Here is a 17,960-nt window from a genome sequence, read left to right on the forward strand (position 1 = left end):
TAGCAACCAGGAATATTTTCAGCAATTAAGCGCAGTGGACTTACCATAAGTTTTGCTGGCTTGTAAAACTGACTCTGTTGACTTGTAAAGGTTTTTGGAATATTTCACACTTTGAATACACATCCTAATTCAATCTTTATTGTTATTGATTACTATTACATTAGAACCATGAGTATTTATTATTGACTAAAATGAGGTTATATTTATATGTATTTACTAACATGCTAACAATGTATATACAGTAGCAAGCACAGATTGAAAACAAGAAAACCCAAGTATTTTCGGTATTTTAGCCAGTAGTCCACCAGGCCCTTCCCGCCCATGAGATGAAATTTACGTAAAATTATTCACATGACACACCTAATAACACGAATTTCATTATCGATTAAAACAGTGTTGATTCAGTGAACGTAAATTTTCGCACCACATTTTCAAAGCACTGTGAGTAAAACTCGTATTCAATTTAAAAATTGAGTAGAAGTTACTCAGTCTTCTAAATCATCACTTTTTGACATTTGAATTAAATAAGCAAAAGTGAGTACAAATTACTCACCTGAGAGTAACATTGAATGAGCGTGCGCTATTCATATGAGAGACATACACCTATAGCACGAAAACAAAAACCCCTCGTTAACAAATAGACTCTCTTCAGAATTTAGGCCTATTGCACGTCAAACTTGAACACGTAATCGATGCCTACGGATGTCATCTGACATGACCTGGGTAGAGTAAACAGTACGTGTATTAGTGTCTTTTTTATCTATATATTATATATTACAAATTTCCGGCTTATTTTAGAAACGGACATATGAGAGACAAGTTTGTTGTTTAGTGATATAGAACTTGGTGTTTAGTGAATTCACGTTTATTATGGCTTTCCAAAGAGAAGACATTCTGCTACTATTCGACATGGATGGAACGTTAACTAAGTCGCGGGCTGTGATTGAGGACGAATTTAAAACGTTTCTGTACAACGAAGTTCGACCGAGGGCAACGATTGGTGTCGTCGGAGGATCTGATCTAGAAAAAATGTTTGAGCAATTAAATGGGCAAGAAATTCTACAGAAGTTTGATTATATCTATCCGGAGAATGGGCTGTTGCAGTATGAAAACGGCGTTGAAGTAGGAAGAGAATCTATTTCACAGTACCTGGGAGAAGAAGTTTTACAACGATTTATAAATTTCGTACTGCGTTATTTATCCGAAATTACAATTCCAATAAAAAGAGGCACATTCATTGAATTCCGGAACGGCATGTTAAACGTTAGTCCTATCGGAAGGAACTGTTCTGTAGCAGAGCGAAAACAATTCTTCGAGTATGATAGAGCAAATTACATTAGACAGCGAATGATTGATGTTTTGAAAAACGAATTCCAAGACGTTGACTTAACTTACAGTATTGGAGGAGAAATCAGTTTTGATGTTTTTCCAAATGGGTGGGACAAAACTTACTGCTTAAAACATGCAACTAAAGGAACCAGGTAAAAATATTGGAAATCACAATTTGCAAATATTAATTCTCTTATCAGTTTCAAGGAAATTCATTTCTTCGGTGATAAGACTGATCCGGGTGGCAATGATTATGAAATATACATGGATTCCCGAACAATTGGACATAAAGTAAGCTGCCCAGATGACACCATACACCAGTTAAAAGAACTTCTTAAAATTTAGGTAGTAACAGTTTGACTGTAAAGCATTCATTGTATATAAAATAACTACTTTGATCTCGTAATGAAATATCAAATTCCTGATCATAAGTTAAATGCACGTTGGTATCACATAACGGAACTTCCCTGCCTTGAAGTGCTTAACTACATAAACTATTCAAGTCACAAGAATTACTCTCCAATGTATTTTGGTTTCCTCTTTTCCGAAAACGCTTTGAGGCCTTCCAAGCGATCTTTTGTAGGAATAACTTGTGCATAACAAGATTCTTCAATGGCACACCCTGTTGCTAAATCGACCTGTAGCCCTTTGTCAATGGCTCGTTTCGCCATTCTTACTCCAACTGGTCCATTCGGAACGATCTCCATCGCTATTTCCAATGCCTTCTGGTATGCAGCATCTCCGCAATCATTCGGCTCTACGGCATGATTCACGATACCCAAAGCATGAGCTTCTTTGCCACTGACTTGTCGTGCAGTGAAGATTAGTTCTTTCGCAACAGCTGGATTTAAGATCCTTGGCAAACGCTGAGTACCTCCAGCTCCAGGGATTATACCCAACTTAGTCTCAACCAATCCGAGACTTGCGTTGGTTGAAACAACTCTCATGTCGCAGGCCAATGCCATTTCTAATCCTCCACCAAGAGCAGGACCATCCATTGCCGCGATAACAGGAGCCGGCATATGATCTATACTGGTCATCATCAGTCGAAGCTTTGAAACGAAACGTCCTACTTCTTGAGGACTCATGGTAACGCGTTCTTTTAAATCTGCTCCAGCGCAGAAAATTCCCGGTACCAAGCTCCGAAGAATTACCACTCGAACGTTTTTATCATGAGCCAATACGTCGATGGCTTCTAACAGCTTATTTACTAGTGAATTACTAAATGCGTTCCTCGCCTTAGGACGATTTAATCCTAAAATTGCTATACCTTGTTTGTCATCTTCGGTAAGATAGGTAAGCTACAATCACAACAACATTGTCTATTATAGGGAAATGTAAAACAGTTCATTGTACTACCTGTAGTTCTTGCCCTTCTGCTGAACTTGACGGTCCAAAACGTAATTTTGAAACTGAAAACGATCGGACCAATTGAGTATCTATTTTAACTTTTCTAAGAAGCGATGAAATCATTGTTTTTACGTATAATATTTTGTAGAGCGTTGTTTTCGCTAAAAAATATGACAATTGACTAGCCACTAAAGAAAGAACTATAAAACAACTTACGTAAAAGGTCTCGAGTTTTACAATATACAGCTTACCGATACTGATTCTGTGGTAATTATACGCACAATATACTAGTATAATGAAACGAACTAACAAGAAAATATGCTGCACAGTTTTTTTGATTTCTGTAAATATGATGTTTGTCACTTTTTCACTGATAAAAGCAAGACGTGTTAGTAAACTTAGCGGTAACCTGTGTATTAGTGACTGTAAACTCACTCTAATGTGTGGTTGACAAATTTGATTTTTGTTTACTATAAAACGTTTGTTCTTTTTCAGACAAGTTCGATTCAGTTTTTCTTACTTTTTTCAATAAATATAAAAAATAGGTGTAGAGTTCGCTCAAACTTTAGAAAAAATTTCCGAAGCCCGAAAGGCCGAGTGTCATATAACGATCGATTCAGCTCGACGAACTGAGCAAATTTTCGTCTGTTTACTTTTTGAGTTAAATGAAGTTTTAAGTCAAAATTTTCAGTTTTTGACAATATCTGTCACAATTGTCTTTGTAAACAAAATATGTTCGGAGATTTAAATTTCACACGGTAATAGCTTTCCAACTGCCATAGTTTGTTGAAATCTATTCATTTCTAACGGAGATATCGATATTTTTGTGTAAGCGACTTTTTCCGCTATTCCAACAGTAGGAGTTATTACGGCGTATAAAAAAGAGATGCTTAAAAGCAACGTGAAACACGATTTTTTCTACTGTTACATACAACTGTTTCTAAGTATCAAAAATAATGTGTACAGCATTCTTTCTCGTGACATTTTGCCTCAGATCGGTTCGTTCGTTTTTGACAATATAATCGTTCAAATATGACATATGTAAACCAGATGATGGCTGCAGTTGTTCGAGTTGAAAGCAATTTCATAATTATATTGATTTAAACTACTTACAGCAATAAATGCTGGAAGAACATAACATATCCATATACCATTCGAATCAGTTCGTCGAGATCTGCAAATGCACGTGTGACAAATAATTTCACTCAATTTTCTTGGTCATGGTTCGACCGTTTTCTACAAACTCAGATTCATATGAAAAGTCGTATACTCTCAAACAAGGTTCCTGAATCATATTTGAATCCGACATCTGTGAAACGATATTAAAAAAATTTAACTCATTTTTCTCATGGCTGAACCGATCTAAGATTCAAATGAAATCTAAGAACTATCTAAGATTCAAATGAAAGGTCTTAAGATCCTATAAAGTTTCTTGCTTTTTAGTCAGATTCGACTTCCGGTTATACAGGGTGATTAGTATAAAAATATTAATTTCACATAAATTAATCAGGTTTATCGGGTTCTCAGATTTGGATAGTCGATAAGCAAATAAACTTTAGTTTTAGCAGTATTCAGTTTTCGAGTCGGAAGGTAGTACGATTCCCCAAAGATGTCTACACTGATTTTCAAACATTTTATTCGTTATATTAATTTATGGTCATACGAATCATTTTGGGTTATGCTGGTTCCTGAATACCGGCTCTGGAATTACTGTAAATAATGACGAAAATCTCCAAAGTGGCAATTACTTCGACATCTCATGGAATGGATTGTCACACGTTTAGAATAAAATTCTATCCGATTTGCAGTTTCGCCATTACAGGGTAATGAGTGATTATAATTTCAAACTTTCGCTCAGAACGACGGTCATTAAAATAATGTCATGAGAACTAAAACACCGAAGAATATTCATGTAAAAAAACACAAGCGGGTTGATAAAAAAAGATATCATCTCCTATCAGTAGATTAAGCGCGTTTTTCAGTTTACAACCAGATTTTTAGAATTTGTTTTAGTTATTTTGTTAGGCACAATGGACATAGAGCCTCTCAACAGTGTTTCGCATGCGTAAAATGCCGAGTGTTTCGCATGCGTAAAATGCCCGATCAGATGCACATAACAAAATCATAACACAAGTATATCAACAGTTGATATCTATAACAATTTGTGTTATTTTGAGATATTTCACAAATGAAAACAGTTGAAAGTTGAAACTTATGATAACAACATAATAACAAAATCAGTTATGATGTTTTACTTTCATTTGCAAGACTAAAGTTCATTAATTGAAAAATGAGTTCTTCCGTTACTTTGTATCGAAATATAATGATCAGAATTTTAAAAAAAAATTAAAACAAGAAACCAGATCACAAAATAAATTATTCATTTAATAAAAAAAATCATTCAACAATTTTGGATTGAAACGATGCTAAAAGTTGGCTGTAATATAGTTTTTCTATATAAAATTTGCTATCTAATTTATTACAACTATTGATATAAATTTCTGCTTTATGACTTCTGTAGTTATATCAAATTCAATAATAATTGTGATACGAACGTTTCAAAATCTGTTACGATTTTATTCCCGCTAGAGTCATTTTTGTTATTTTAACAGCTTACCAGCCAAAAATATTTCAAAATTTGTTACAAAATATTTCTGAAATAAATTACTCCAGTTGTTATAATTCTGTTATTACCATATGATCGGGAGGTCTGTTGTTGGAATTATCTTCTTAAAAATAAAGTATAATGCGGCTTGGTATGCATAATAAACAAGTTCGAACATGTAGTTAATGCTACTTTCGAGTTTGAGTATTTATTGCACGCCGTATTGCTACGGAGCCGTATAAGCTGGAATAAGCATGTACAAAGCAAGTAACGTACTTACTGCTGCCAAAATGCCACTTTGTTCAATATTTCTACTTCATTTCATCAGTAAACACACGAGTAGCAACCTATAGAGCTACCTAACGAAAAATTATAGTAAACACAACAGTTTGTAGCATGTTCAAAAGTTGTTGTGTCAAAGTCTTGGCATTACATTCCTTTTGTGGAATCTGGCCTTTCTGTTTCAACAGACTTCGCAGCCGATTCTTAGTGTACAGAATCATTGCGTGACTAGTACTATGGATCCTACTGACACTAAGAACCCTTCCAGATCGGGGTTCGAACATACGACAACTGGCTTGTAAGACCAGCGTCCTATGCATTGAACCGCCAACCCAGGACGAAAGTAAAGTAAATTTGTTGTGTAGTAAAGTCAAACACAATTATTTGTATTTGGTAAAGTCTCTGCTTTTGACAAGAACGTGATCCACACGTAGCATTTACTACCGAAATTCAAGCTTGCTACGTTATACGACCCAGTGTAACTTTCAATATGCAAGAAGTAGTGGCTAAGCATTTTTGGTTTACTGTAAGTCATTATAATGAATTAGGTCCAAAGCTTGTTTCTAATTATAGTTTTCATTAGCCTGATGATCTAAACAATTTCTTGATTTGTTCGTTGTACTGTGATAAACTTTCATTCCAAAAATTCCATTGCCAAGTAGAGGAGAGCTACATTTCCTCACGAGAAATTATTCAACACAAAAATTGACACCGAAACGTTGATACAAAGCAGCACAGTACTATGCCCGACCACTACGAAATTAAACTCAAACAGCATTACAGTGTATCTCATGGCCATAAAGGATTCGTTTAAGGTGAAATGTAGCCTCATAAAAGGCGCGCAAAATTTTAACCGCTTAAGGTTACCGAATTGTCGCACAAAGCATAACAAGAAAAACCGACACATAGAAACCAGGAATATTTTCAATGATTGTGCGCAGTGGGCTTACCACTCGTTTTGTTGGCTTGTAAAAAAGACTCACTGATTCGTAATGGATTTTTGAATCCTTCACACTTTGAATATATCATAATGCAATAGTCATTGTTAGTGATTACTATTACACTGAAACTATTAATCAAGAGTAATTATGATTGACTAACATGAGGTTATATGTATATGTATTGACTAACTTGCTTACCATATATATGCCTGAGTTTAGTAGCAAGCATGGATTTTCCTTCAAAAGAACGTTTAAAGACAAGAAAACATTCAAGTATTTTCGGTATCTTTAACAGAAGTTCACAAGACCCTTCAAACCGATGAGATGAAATTTATGAAAAAGTATTCACTTGACACGCATGATAGAGTGCGGTCGGATTTCTTTATCGAATAAAACACTGTTAAGATAAATTACTGGCCTGGAATTACTGCCAATATATTCCATTCTAATTGACTTTCATTGTCATCTTCGAATAAGTAGAAAGTGGTTATATTATTATTTTTCTTTGTGTCAATAGGATCGTAGCACTAGCTATGTAATCAAAGCTATGCTATGAATCGGCCAAATTCCACAATAAACGTAATACCAAGAATTTGTTTTGCTTGAAGATGTTTATTCAAGTTTTTGTATTATCTAATACAGCTATATGGAGATTGTGCCAAATACATTATGGTCTTGTCCTCTATTCAGTATAATGAATAGAATTTTTGGTTCTGCTATAATGAATTGCTACCATCTAAAGTAATACCTATCATATGATATTACACAGCCATGCATTTGCTACAGCAACATCAATCCATCGAACTCAACAGACTTGAACCTTACAAGCATTTTAAACGATTTCTTACAATAACCATTTTGTTGTACTTGTACTTGTCATTACTTGATATGTAATTTTTGCTCACGGTAAAATGCCACCGTGCCCACCGTGCATTTCTCACACCATCTCAATACGAATCAGAAGCGCGTAAGCAATAAAAAAATGCGGAAAAGTTTATGTAAAATTTATCAAATTTCGGTTGTTTTGGCTAAAGTTTTATAATTTTGAGTTGCATTTTCAGATTCCTTGTGAAATCCTGCTACAAACACTACTTTTCAGTTCTAAAACCATCCCCGTGGAACGGAACAGTAACCATTTTATACACTTCAAAAACCAATTACGCAATAAAAAAATGCGGAAAAGTTTATGTAAAATTTATCAAATTTCGGTTGTTTTGGCTAAAGTTTTATAATTTTGAGTTGCATTTTCAGATTCCTTGTGAAATCCTGCTACAAACACTACTTTTCAGTTCTAAACCATCCCCGTGGAACGGAACAGTAACCATTTTATACATTTCAAAAACCAATTACGGCTCGGTAAAGAAAAATTTCAAAATTCTAAGCATACTTAGTTGTGATAAATTTAATTGCGAAAATTAAGTGTTTTTTTTTCAATAATTGATCAAAAACGTGACGCGCGCATTCCGCTACATTTCAGCTTAATGTTGTTTTTTACGTTTCAGCGATTAGACAAGACATAAATAGCACATCAAAAACGTTATATGAGAAGGCATTCAAGCATCCAAATTTGAATATGAAAAAGTAAAAAAGAATCGAAAGTAAAAAGAATCGAATATATTGAACTGCTAGCGACTACAAATATTATATTTCAGGAACACATAGCAACCCATACAAGACAGCTACTGTACTCATGGGTTCATTGTGGAAAAGAAATTTTTCGAGAAAATCGAGAGCACATTTTTGTTTCATACATACATACATACATACACATATACATTTTGCGTACTCGACGAACTGAGTTGAATGGTATATGACACTCGGCCCTCCGGGCCTAGGTTAAAAAGCCGGTTTTTACAGTGATTGCATAGCCATTATATATGAGAAAGTCAAAAATTAAACATTGTATCTTTTCTCGAATACGAGTACGATCAAATAAAGCGTCAAGTTTGTAGAATTGTGTGTTCTATAAAAAAAAGAAGACTGTCAGACTTTTATCGTTAATGAAATAACATGCAAATCGGCTCGGAAACGTAATGTACTCAAATACATAATTGGTACATAATTTATTTATTAAAAAAGATTTACTTTTAATTTTAATTAGATTAACTCAATATTTCGTTCGTTTTCTAAGCATATCATTATAATTTAAACTGTGCATTGAAATTGTTCATTGATGTCATCATGAACTTACTGTATGAAAAAAACACAACAAATGCAGAGTAGCAATCTGTCAATGAAACCCTACAAAATCATTTTTCTAATAAGAAAAATGAAAGATTTTTCATTTATGTACAAGCGATACAGTCCGAGTACACAAGCATTCAACACAGCAAGGAAAAGTGAATTGACGGTACCGCGAGTCCGTGGTTTATTTACCATTCACTAAGCCCTTTAAACTAGTCAAACTTAATACAATATTGTAGCTGTGGCGCGCTTCAGCTTGCCGGTGATGGATGTAGACCACAAACAAAACAGGTAAGACTAAAAACTGGATAATAATGAAAAAAAATTTCCAGTCTATGTTCTGATCCATCGCACGAGAACAAAGATGTCGAAATCAATTTTCTCTCCACACACTCGCTTTGATCGCTCATTCGTTCGTTCTTCTTTCCTTCTCCACATACTACTGCGCGCCAGTATTGCGTACTGTTTCCCTCCTGTTGTGTTTGTATATATAGATATTTTCCTGTTTTTCCACTTTTAGTGATCCCTCATAACAGTGTTTTTCCCAGTGCAATACTAAATGAGATTTTCTGCTTTCAGAAAAGACTCCCAATCTAAAAACTCACTTAAAGATGGAAATCAAATCACGGCTATGGAAAGTGCAGGACGAAGATGTCTTATGTGTTTGCTGCCATTCGAAGAGCTGGGCTCGATCGAAACTGAATCACCGGAAGAACTAAAACGAATAGTTGAAAATGCTTATAAGATTGCCAAAATTGAGGTAAACATATTTTTATTATACTTTCTGGCAAAAGTATTATCAACGCTAGATTCACAAATATATTACAAGCAACATATAGCCGATAATAAGTCAACAGAATTTGAAAAGCAGAATTGAGAAAAAAAAATCATATTATTGTTTTCTGAACAAGTCTACTCGGCATAAATACATCCTGAATGAGAAATAAAATGATTGTTGTGTAAGAAAGAATGAAACAAATAGATATGCAAATATGATCAAAACGAAAAAGGAACCTCTATGTTATGTATACAGAAATACAACAATCGTTATGTTGTGTTAATCGACTGATCGGATATGTCCAAATTTCGTGAATTAAATTATATTATCTGCAAAAACAATTTCCACATAGTTGGCTGTTGCATTCTTCTGTCCGTTTCACGTTGAGTTATGCGTATAAACACTTTCAAGTATTATATAAGAGCATTAAGAAGAATCATTATTCCAAAGTTTCACTTTACTAGTTACTATTTCTCACTTATTCTACGTCCTATCGTATTCGAAGGGTGTGAAAATAATAAGACTATTTAATGCTTGTGATAACTGACCTGTAATATATCAAAATAATGAAATCATAGAACATACAAACGTTAAAAAAACTTATATATTATTTCAGATATGTCCATCGGGAGGTAAAATTGAACCTCTTTGTGGTGGGTGCCGCGCCAAATTGGGTTACAACTTTGACGAAGACGCCTACTACGAAATGATTAGCAAAATGTATAGTGATGCGAGCCCACCCAGCAGCTATCCGACGTTTATGAATAACGGCAATCCGGTGCACATAGGTATGCCACCAACGGAGAGCCCTGACTCACCAACCGGACCACTACTAGATGCCGCGTGTGGAACTTTAGTAGTGACTGAATTTGGGCGAGATGAATCAGCAGAAAAATCTGACTTGAAGTGCATCGTATGTTCCAAAGTATTCAACTTCAAATCAACGCTGCGACTGCACATTCGAAGTCATCACAACAGCAATCTGCGTGACCCTGAACCGCACAAGCAACCGAGAAAACCCCGAATGTATGAGTGTAATGAGTGCAATGTTAGTTTCAAACTAAAATACGATTACGATAAACATCAGTCTATGCACAACAGAGCAAATCTGTTCCAATGTGAGGTCTGCTATAAACTATTTAAACATAAGTCGTATTATTTGATGCACAGAAATGCAAAGCGTTGCAAAGCACTTCCATTGAATCTTAGTACTGGCGCTGTCGGTAGGGTTAGCCCCAATCAACATCGACAGGAAGTCGGTACCCTCGGTGAGGGTATCAAAAATACCAGCTAAAAGCACCTATCTACAGGTCCTAGGAAATCCTATTTTCGAAGCGCTTTTTTCATTTTGCCATAACGTTCACACTATAGATGTATGTGTTTTTAATATATCAACGTTAGCATATACTAATAGATGTACTGGTGTATTATAGATGCAGAACAAAAACCGTTACCATTCAATTGGTTTAAGTTCCTTATTGTACAGGGTGTTTGGTTTCCAAATGCAGATAGATTTTGGGCTAATAGCTGATGAGATGCACTAAAACATGGAGAAACAGTCATAGAATTGAACTATTTTTCTAATGTGGAATCTGCATTAAAAACAACTTCTTAGATCCTTATCTTATATTTAGCATTTAATCAGAAGAATTGATCTACATCACAGACTTTGATAAATCTAATTTCGGATAAACATGTTCAAGATTGGCACATTCGTACCATCCCACTTATTTTATTTAAAATAATTTCATTGAATCTGATCTTTTACAAGCCCTTAAAATGTATGCATAAGAATCGAACTTTTCGTATATTCGATTTGTATCAAACTAAGTTTTAAATATTATTTAAGACCCACCGATTATTTGTTACAACAGATTGTGATTAAAATATTTTTTAATTTATTTAATTATCAAAAAACTCATCTGCAGCACCAGTATCGCTGATAATTTCTGGTCACTTGATTTTAGTCATTAATTATAAATGGAGGTAAACAAACCAAAGTAAATTACACAATAGAAACCGGTAGAATAAAATTTTAGTCTGTAAGGTATCAATTATTTATGAAAGTTTCTCTTCTGTATCCCAAATTCAAGCACACAACTAATAGTAAACAATGGAATCCTATTCAATCCGAAGATTGTATTGAATTTTCAACTAAAGAGTAAAGATTATACCACTTGAGAAGCGAGAATCGTATGAAGAATATGTCATTGTGATGAAAAAAAATTACATTTGAGGTTAATAATAGAATCTTACACTTTACCTTACAAAATACATATAAATCCATTCTCAGGATATATGTTTTGTAAAAGAAAGTCCAACTCTTGAATTTCCAGGAAAAAACATATAATATATATGTATGTATAAATATATATATATACATATATATATATATATATATATATATATATATATATATATATATATATATATATATATATATGTATATATATATATATATATATATATATATATATATATATATATATATATATATATATATATATATATATATATATATATATATATATATATATATATATATATATATATATATATATTTATATATATATATATATATATATATATATATATATATATATATATATATATATATATATATATATATATTTATATATATATATATATATATATATATATATATATATATATATAAAAGTCATAGGCACATCGCGATTCTGGTTCTTTGGGTCTTTTCAAGAAACTTTGCCCAAGAAACCATAGCTCGAAACTGAACCAGCGAAATTTTCAACTTTTTTTTCGATTATTCATATATCAACTTAAATATTGTATTCAAAAGCCAAAAAATATTATTTTTACTCAGGCCAAATGGGTATGCGGGGGATTTCGGGGTCGAGAAATTCATTTCTAACATTTTTTTTTACATAATATCAACAACCCGCGATTACGACTTACTTCCACATGGGACGCCTTTTCAAAATTTACCCTGTACAAGAATAGGTACCCTGTACTCAATCGTGAAAATCTCTTGTTGTGCTTAACCTGAGATAAACATAAGTAACTCAAAAACAGAGTTTTCTAAAACTTTTGAAAACAACGAGGAAAGCTCATCACGCTTGCTTGCCTTTTTCGCGCCCGAACAACGGTTATTGGCATATTGTATTTGTATGCTGTTCACAGTATACGTAGTGCTTGCTCCGATGTGGGAAAAAACACGGTGAAAATTATTTTGCAATTACATCAACATTCAGCTGCTGGTTTTTTGCATTGGAGCAAAATACACCGAAAAGTGAGTAACGACGGAGAATATTCTACAAATCAGCCCTTTCAATTTTGTTTTCAAAATAGCTGTAAGAATTATACGTTAGAAAATGCACATCGCATGTGAACATGATCAGGTTAGGGAACCGTTCGCAGTGCGAACTTCGTACCAAACGAGCACAAACAAAAGTTTGCGTCGTCACTAACTTATTCAATGATGGGCGAGGATCACACGCAAGCGAAATTGAAAGTATTGATGCGAAACACATCTTTATGCTAGTATGGAATGCGTTTAGAAATATGCCGTACGAAAGAATTACCAAATGGATATATTCGATTCCTGCACTCGGAATCTTTTCTGGTAGTTTATAATACAATATTGTGTTGTTTAAAAAAAATCATAAACAACCAACAACAACCTGAAAATTGCGTAGAAAGCCTTTGAAAATGTATTTATTTGGGGCCGGAACAGGGATACAAAATATTAAAAATTTGTTTATTTACCCTATACAGCGGTAAAATCTAATTTCACTTAAGCAACACTATAATTGCACCCTGACGTCTTCATTGATATATTAGACGACAATTGGAAACTACCCTGCCTTCTTCGAACTTTTATTTCTGAGGTGCTGATGGATACTAACATCCGCCAAGCGATCATCTTAATCATATTAGACTATCAGAACGATTACAGGGTTGTGTACAAGACACGACCGATTGCGAGAACAATGAAAATGCAGTAATTGAAACAGGAGTGAAATTATATTAATTATACAGCGCACGACTCTGCGTTCTATATACAAAGGATAATATTCCCTGCGGAATATATCCACTAATTTGTAAAACAACTTTAGATAAATGTTTATTATTTTGGATAGCGCATGCATTATTAGAAAAAAAATGTTTCTATTATTTCCTGTACTTTCGTTGTGTGTTATCATATTTGATATTAGACTTATTATTGTTATATATCTTTTATTTAGTCCAATTTTAACCTGCATTCGTGAGAATTGATATCGTGCCTAATAAGCGCACAGTTCAAGTTTCAGCACAGACGAACAAATCGCAAGCAACATACTTGTGATGCCGTGCGATGGCGTAGCTGAACTGAAAACTGATTTCTCTCTGAGCTGACAGGGTCTGGTTTCAGGAAACCAATGTTATTCGTATTCACGTCAATCCAATTATGTCTCTGACATTACCCCCCGTCTTTTTAGTTCAATTAGTTTCTGCTCCTGAAACATGATGCACAAAATTTCACTGGTGATGAGATAGGACGGTTTTGGTTGGGTTAGTAGTTTCCTCGCGAAATTAAGCATGGTGCTAAGATCCATGCATGTAAACATCGGAACAAAATATAACTTGGAATTTTATTGCAGAGCTACTAAATGAAATAAAACTATGGGCTCATTAATTTCAATTGGATGTGAATCAATAGATGATCGTGTAACGGCCGATGATCACATTTTTCTTCTTCACATCTTCTTGTTTCTCTACAAAAAAATGGCAACCACACTCATACAAGACAAATAAAAAAATTAACTTTTTACTGGAGGCAGATAGAGAGTTTTTGTCTCCGACAATATTGTAGCCATTGTAATTTCTGGTAACTTTACTGAAGAAAACATTTCGCTAACTATAACCGTTAACTCATTATTCGGTAATATTACTAAAAGGTTTTAAAAAATCAGTTTTTCGTTTTAACTTTTTTCACATTAATTCTAGAGAAATGATTTGTTCAACAAGTGTTAGATTTTGTAAAAATACATAAAATTGTAGAAAACTTCAAAGCTCTATGACCATTTTTGAAATAGTTATGGATAGTTTTATATAAAAAATGGTCATATTTCGTACTTTATTATTTCAGAAGGTTGCAAAAAGTTGCAGATCAAACTACTCTAGCTCAAAAGTACTTTTTATTTACATCGAAACCTTGAAAAAATGGTTTGTATTCGATAGTATCCTAAGATTCTATGAGCGAATGTATATCTGATGTATGTGAGATTTATGGACTTTTCGTATTTGAATATTTTCTTAAACATAAATAAAATGAATATAATATAAGATATATAAGTTCAACAAACTCTATTTCGTCTTCTGAATCCTTAAAACTAAAAGTATATGATGAATGCTTACACTTATCATTGTAACTCGAAAACCTTCTTGCATCCGGTGAAAGGAACTTCATGACGTATTCGATAGTTTCCTTCGGTTAGTTACTACGGAATTAGAAGACAAAAAAATCGCATGAATGCATCTCTGATGGTTGAAAATTTTTACGATTTTCTTGTATGATAATAAAATTCTAAGCTCTTGACTAAGACTCTTGTTTCCTTGGAGAAATTCGGTACTAGAAATGATTCAATCACTTTAACACATTTTTTTTTACATTTTATAGACAGAAGCCAACATGTACTAGTGTACGTTGTTACGAGTTTCGAAAAAGTAGGTATTAAAATTAGGAATGTTCTTTTAACGGCTTGAGTAATACTTTCGTATCGTTAGAATACGTGAATACCATGTTATATTAACCGTTTGTTCCACGAAACAATTTTTTTAAATAAATATATTAAATACTTATAGAATACTTCGTCATATAACATATCGATTAGAAATGACGATATTCAAAGGCACGTGGACTTTCTGAAGAAAATCAAAAGTCTCGTAGCTAGGACTGTACTTTATTTTAGAAATCATACAAAAAATCATCCTTCATTATTTAACAAACAAAGATGCATTCATGCGACTTCTTTGGTCTGATTCCGTGGTAACTAACTGGAGGAAACTATCGAAAACGCCATGAAGTTCATTTCACCGGATGCAAGAAGGTTTTCGAGTTACAATGATAAGTGTAAGCATTCATCATATACTTTTAGTTTGAAGGATTCAGAAGATGAGTTAGACCTTCCCGTGGTTGATAGGCTTGACGGTATTGCAAACATCATCAGATACAATCAATTACAGTTAAAATTTCATATAGATATATGTTACAGCTTTAGCTTAATTATTGAATTTAATGAATGAAATACGGAACGACATGAATAAGATGTTGATTGCATTACGCTCCAAACATCCGGGGTTTGGAGAGGCCGGTAGGGCTTAACTGAGCTCTGTTTTATGTTTCATTTTCATACTACCGGCCCTTATTACCAGTGTGAAGTGGAAGTATCGTAGTATTACCAAATAATGAGTTAGTAATATTACCAAATAATGAGTTACCGGTTATAGTTAGCGTAAGTAATATATTTTTAGTAATATTACCAAATAATGAGTTACCGGTTATAGTTAGCGAAATGTTTTCTTCAGCAAAGTTACCAGAAATTACAATAGCTACAATATTAATTTTTATATTTGTCTTTACACGCGTGCTGGAACATGGTCGTTCATTCACATAAGACCGCGTCAATAACCCGTACTACTTTACAAACAAGGAAAAGTTTATGGTAAGGTCGCCTAATAATTGAAGGCATGAAATTGCTGTTTTAAATCACTGTGCACCAGTGTAAATTTATACAATGTGCTCGTGAGTCAGGCAGGTCGTCTAGCTGATGAGTTCAGATATCAAATACAAATAAATTTTCTAGCTCAGATACTAAGCCATGGAACAGATCTAACGATTTTACGTGCTTTACAAAGTGGAAATGCATGAATTTTCATGTGTATTTCAGTGATTATTAGCGATACAATTTAGTTTTTTTCCCACATCTACGGATTCTTATTTTTGTCGTGAATACAACTTACTTTACTATGGGGCGCCTTTTCAAAATTTACCCTGTACAAGAATGGGCAGAACTTTACCACGAATATCTTTTGATGTACCTAACCCAACAACATTTTTTTTGCAAGCTATCGGAAATATGAACAGGAATTCGTGATTAAATTTTCAACAGCGTGAAAAAACCCTAAAAATAATTGAAAAACAAAGTTTCCAAAATTTTCGGAAATAATGAGGAAAATTCATCACGCTTGCTTGCCTTTTTCGCATCTGGAGGACGGTTTTGAGGTAGTCAGCCACATACCAAAATCTACTGAACTAATAAAAAAGGTAATCTTTGAATAAAAACTGTTCATTTCTCTTATTGCTGGATGTCGAGGTGAGGTTCTCCCACCAACATCAGTAAGAACATACAAAGCGTGAAACGCTCAGGTCGTCCTCTCATTTGGACTTCGGTCGTCAGGAGGAACAGTCGACAATGAAAGTAGACCTTTGACATTTCTCTCCTCTACTTCTATGTACGAGATTCGATGCGGACTCGCCAGAGGGCGCCATGCTCCCAAAAAAGGATGTTGCCAATGAATTGTTCGGGAAATTTAAGAGCTGGATATCTTGTTAATATGATGTCTTTGATGTAACTAATCTGTACTTTAGTTTAGGAGTATCGTTTCAAATTCTAGTAGTGAAAAAGAGGAAAGCTTGCACAATTCACACAATCGATCAACTAATTGATATTCGAAAGTATAAAAGTGTCAGTGTCAGTTTTATTCGTATTCACGACATCCAGTTATGTCTCTGACATTACACACCCGTACTTTTGTCGTGAATACGACTTACTTTACTATGGGGCGCCTTTTCAAATTTAGCCATATGGAAGAATGGGCAGAACTTAATCGTGAATATCTCGACTTGTATTAATGGCAGCAACATAATTCTTTCACTATTTCATCAAAAATATGATCAGGAATTAGGGATAATTTTTTGAACAGTGTGAGATAACCACAAACAACTCAAAAATTAGGTTTTTCGAAAATTTTAAAACAACGCGGAAAACTCTTTACTTTTGCTTGGGTTTTTCGCGCAAGGACGACGATTTTGAGGTAGTCAGGCACATATCTTCAACTGAACCTTTTTAAAAGGGGAACCGTGGTCGAAAATCGATCATTTCTTCTTGTGCGTTGGATGAAAGCAGACGTCGAAGCGATAAGACGAATTCAAACAGCGGCATCGGAGAGCGCACCTTCTGCGTGGTTAAAAAACCTCAAACGCTCAGGTCGTAGTTCTCATTTGCCTTTCGGTCGTCAAGGCAAGAAGACGCATTAACCAGTTTCGCATCATTTGGTACTGCGAGCGGATGTGTCGGTTTGTACGCAAAGATAGTTTGAATTCAAGCAAGAACGATTGCATCAGCTGCTGGTGCTTTGCATTGGAGAGAAAGAAAACAAGAAACGAAAATGGGACAACATTATATAAAATCAGCCGTTCTAATGGCTCTAAATGTTATCGAAAGAACTATTAAGATTACTTCTTTGA

The 17,960-nt window shown here is 34.0% G+C and overlaps 3 protein-coding genes across 4 annotated transcripts; 2 read left to right on the top strand and 1 right to left on the bottom strand.

Moving 5' to 3' along the window:
- The first annotated feature begins 692 nt into the window (after positions 1–692).
- LOC131437388 (phosphomannomutase) lies at positions 693–1,760 on the top strand. Its single transcript, XM_058606693.1, has 3 exons — positions 693–735; positions 799–1,481; positions 1,530–1,760. Exons 2-3 carry the CDS (start codon positions 871–873, stop codon positions 1,672–1,674), a joined length of 756 nt encoding a protein of 251 aa, XP_058462676.1. The 5' UTR covers positions 693–735; positions 799–870; the 3' UTR covers positions 1,675–1,760.
- Positions 1,491–3,019, bottom strand: LOC131437387 (methylglutaconyl-CoA hydratase, mitochondrial). Of its 2 annotated transcripts, XM_058606691.1 has the most exons (3): positions 2,896–3,019; positions 2,689–2,840; positions 1,491–2,630 (listed from the first exon to the last, which is right to left on the bottom strand). In XM_058606691.1, exons 2-3 carry the CDS (start codon positions 2,800–2,802, stop codon positions 1,842–1,844), a joined length of 903 nt encoding a protein of 300 aa, XP_058462674.1. In that variant the 5' UTR covers positions 2,803–2,840; positions 2,896–3,019; the 3' UTR covers positions 1,491–1,841. The 2 variants fall into 2 exon arrangements, with proteins under 2 accessions (XP_058462674.1, XP_058462675.1); XM_058606692.1 differs by lacking the exon at positions 2,896–3,019 and having other exon boundaries at positions 2,689–2,881.
- Positions 3,020–8,816: 5,797 nt separating this feature from the next.
- Positions 8,817–11,747, top strand: LOC131438049 (RB-associated KRAB zinc finger protein-like). Its single transcript, XM_058607829.1, has 3 exons — positions 8,817–8,982; positions 9,271–9,451; positions 10,086–11,747. The coding sequence occupies exons 1-3, from the start codon at positions 8,957–8,959 to the stop codon at positions 10,761–10,763; spliced, it is 885 nt and encodes a 294-aa protein (XP_058463812.1). The 5' UTR covers positions 8,817–8,956; the 3' UTR covers positions 10,764–11,747.
- Positions 11,748–17,960: the final 6,213 nt, after the last annotated feature.

Source organism: Malaya genurostris, chromosome 3 (assembly GCF_030247185.1).
Source record: "Malaya genurostris strain Urasoe2022 chromosome 3, Malgen_1.1, whole genome shotgun sequence".
Taxonomy (NCBI): domain Eukaryota; kingdom Metazoa; phylum Arthropoda; class Insecta; order Diptera; family Culicidae; genus Malaya; species Malaya genurostris.

Bases quoted from the DNA above. Each gene is read 5' to 3' on its own strand.
- LOC131437388 (XM_058606693.1), top strand. From the start codon at position 871: ATGGCTTTCCAAAGAGAAGACATTCTGCTACTATTCGACATGGATGGA. The intron at 1,482-1,529 runs GTAAAAATATTG...TTCTCTTATCAG, and splicing joins CATGCAACTAAAGGAACCAG to TTTCAAGGAAATTCATTTCT.
- LOC131437387 (XM_058606691.1), bottom strand. From the start codon at position 2,802: ATGATTTCATCGCTTCTTAGAAAAGTTAAAATAGATACTCAATTGGTC. The intron at 2,631-2,688 runs GTAGTACAATGA...TTGTGATTGTAG, and splicing joins CAGAAGGGCAAGAACTACAG to CTTACCTATCTTACCGAAGA.
- LOC131438049 (XM_058607829.1), top strand. From the start codon at position 8,957: ATGGATGTAGACCACAAACAAAACAG. The intron at 8,983-9,270 runs GTAAGACTAAAA...TTCTGCTTTCAG, and splicing joins GTAGACCACAAACAAAACAG to AAAAGACTCCCAATCTAAAA. The intron at 9,452-10,085 runs GTAAACATATTT...ATATTATTTCAG, and splicing joins ATAAGATTGCCAAAATTGAG to ATATGTCCATCGGGAGGTAA.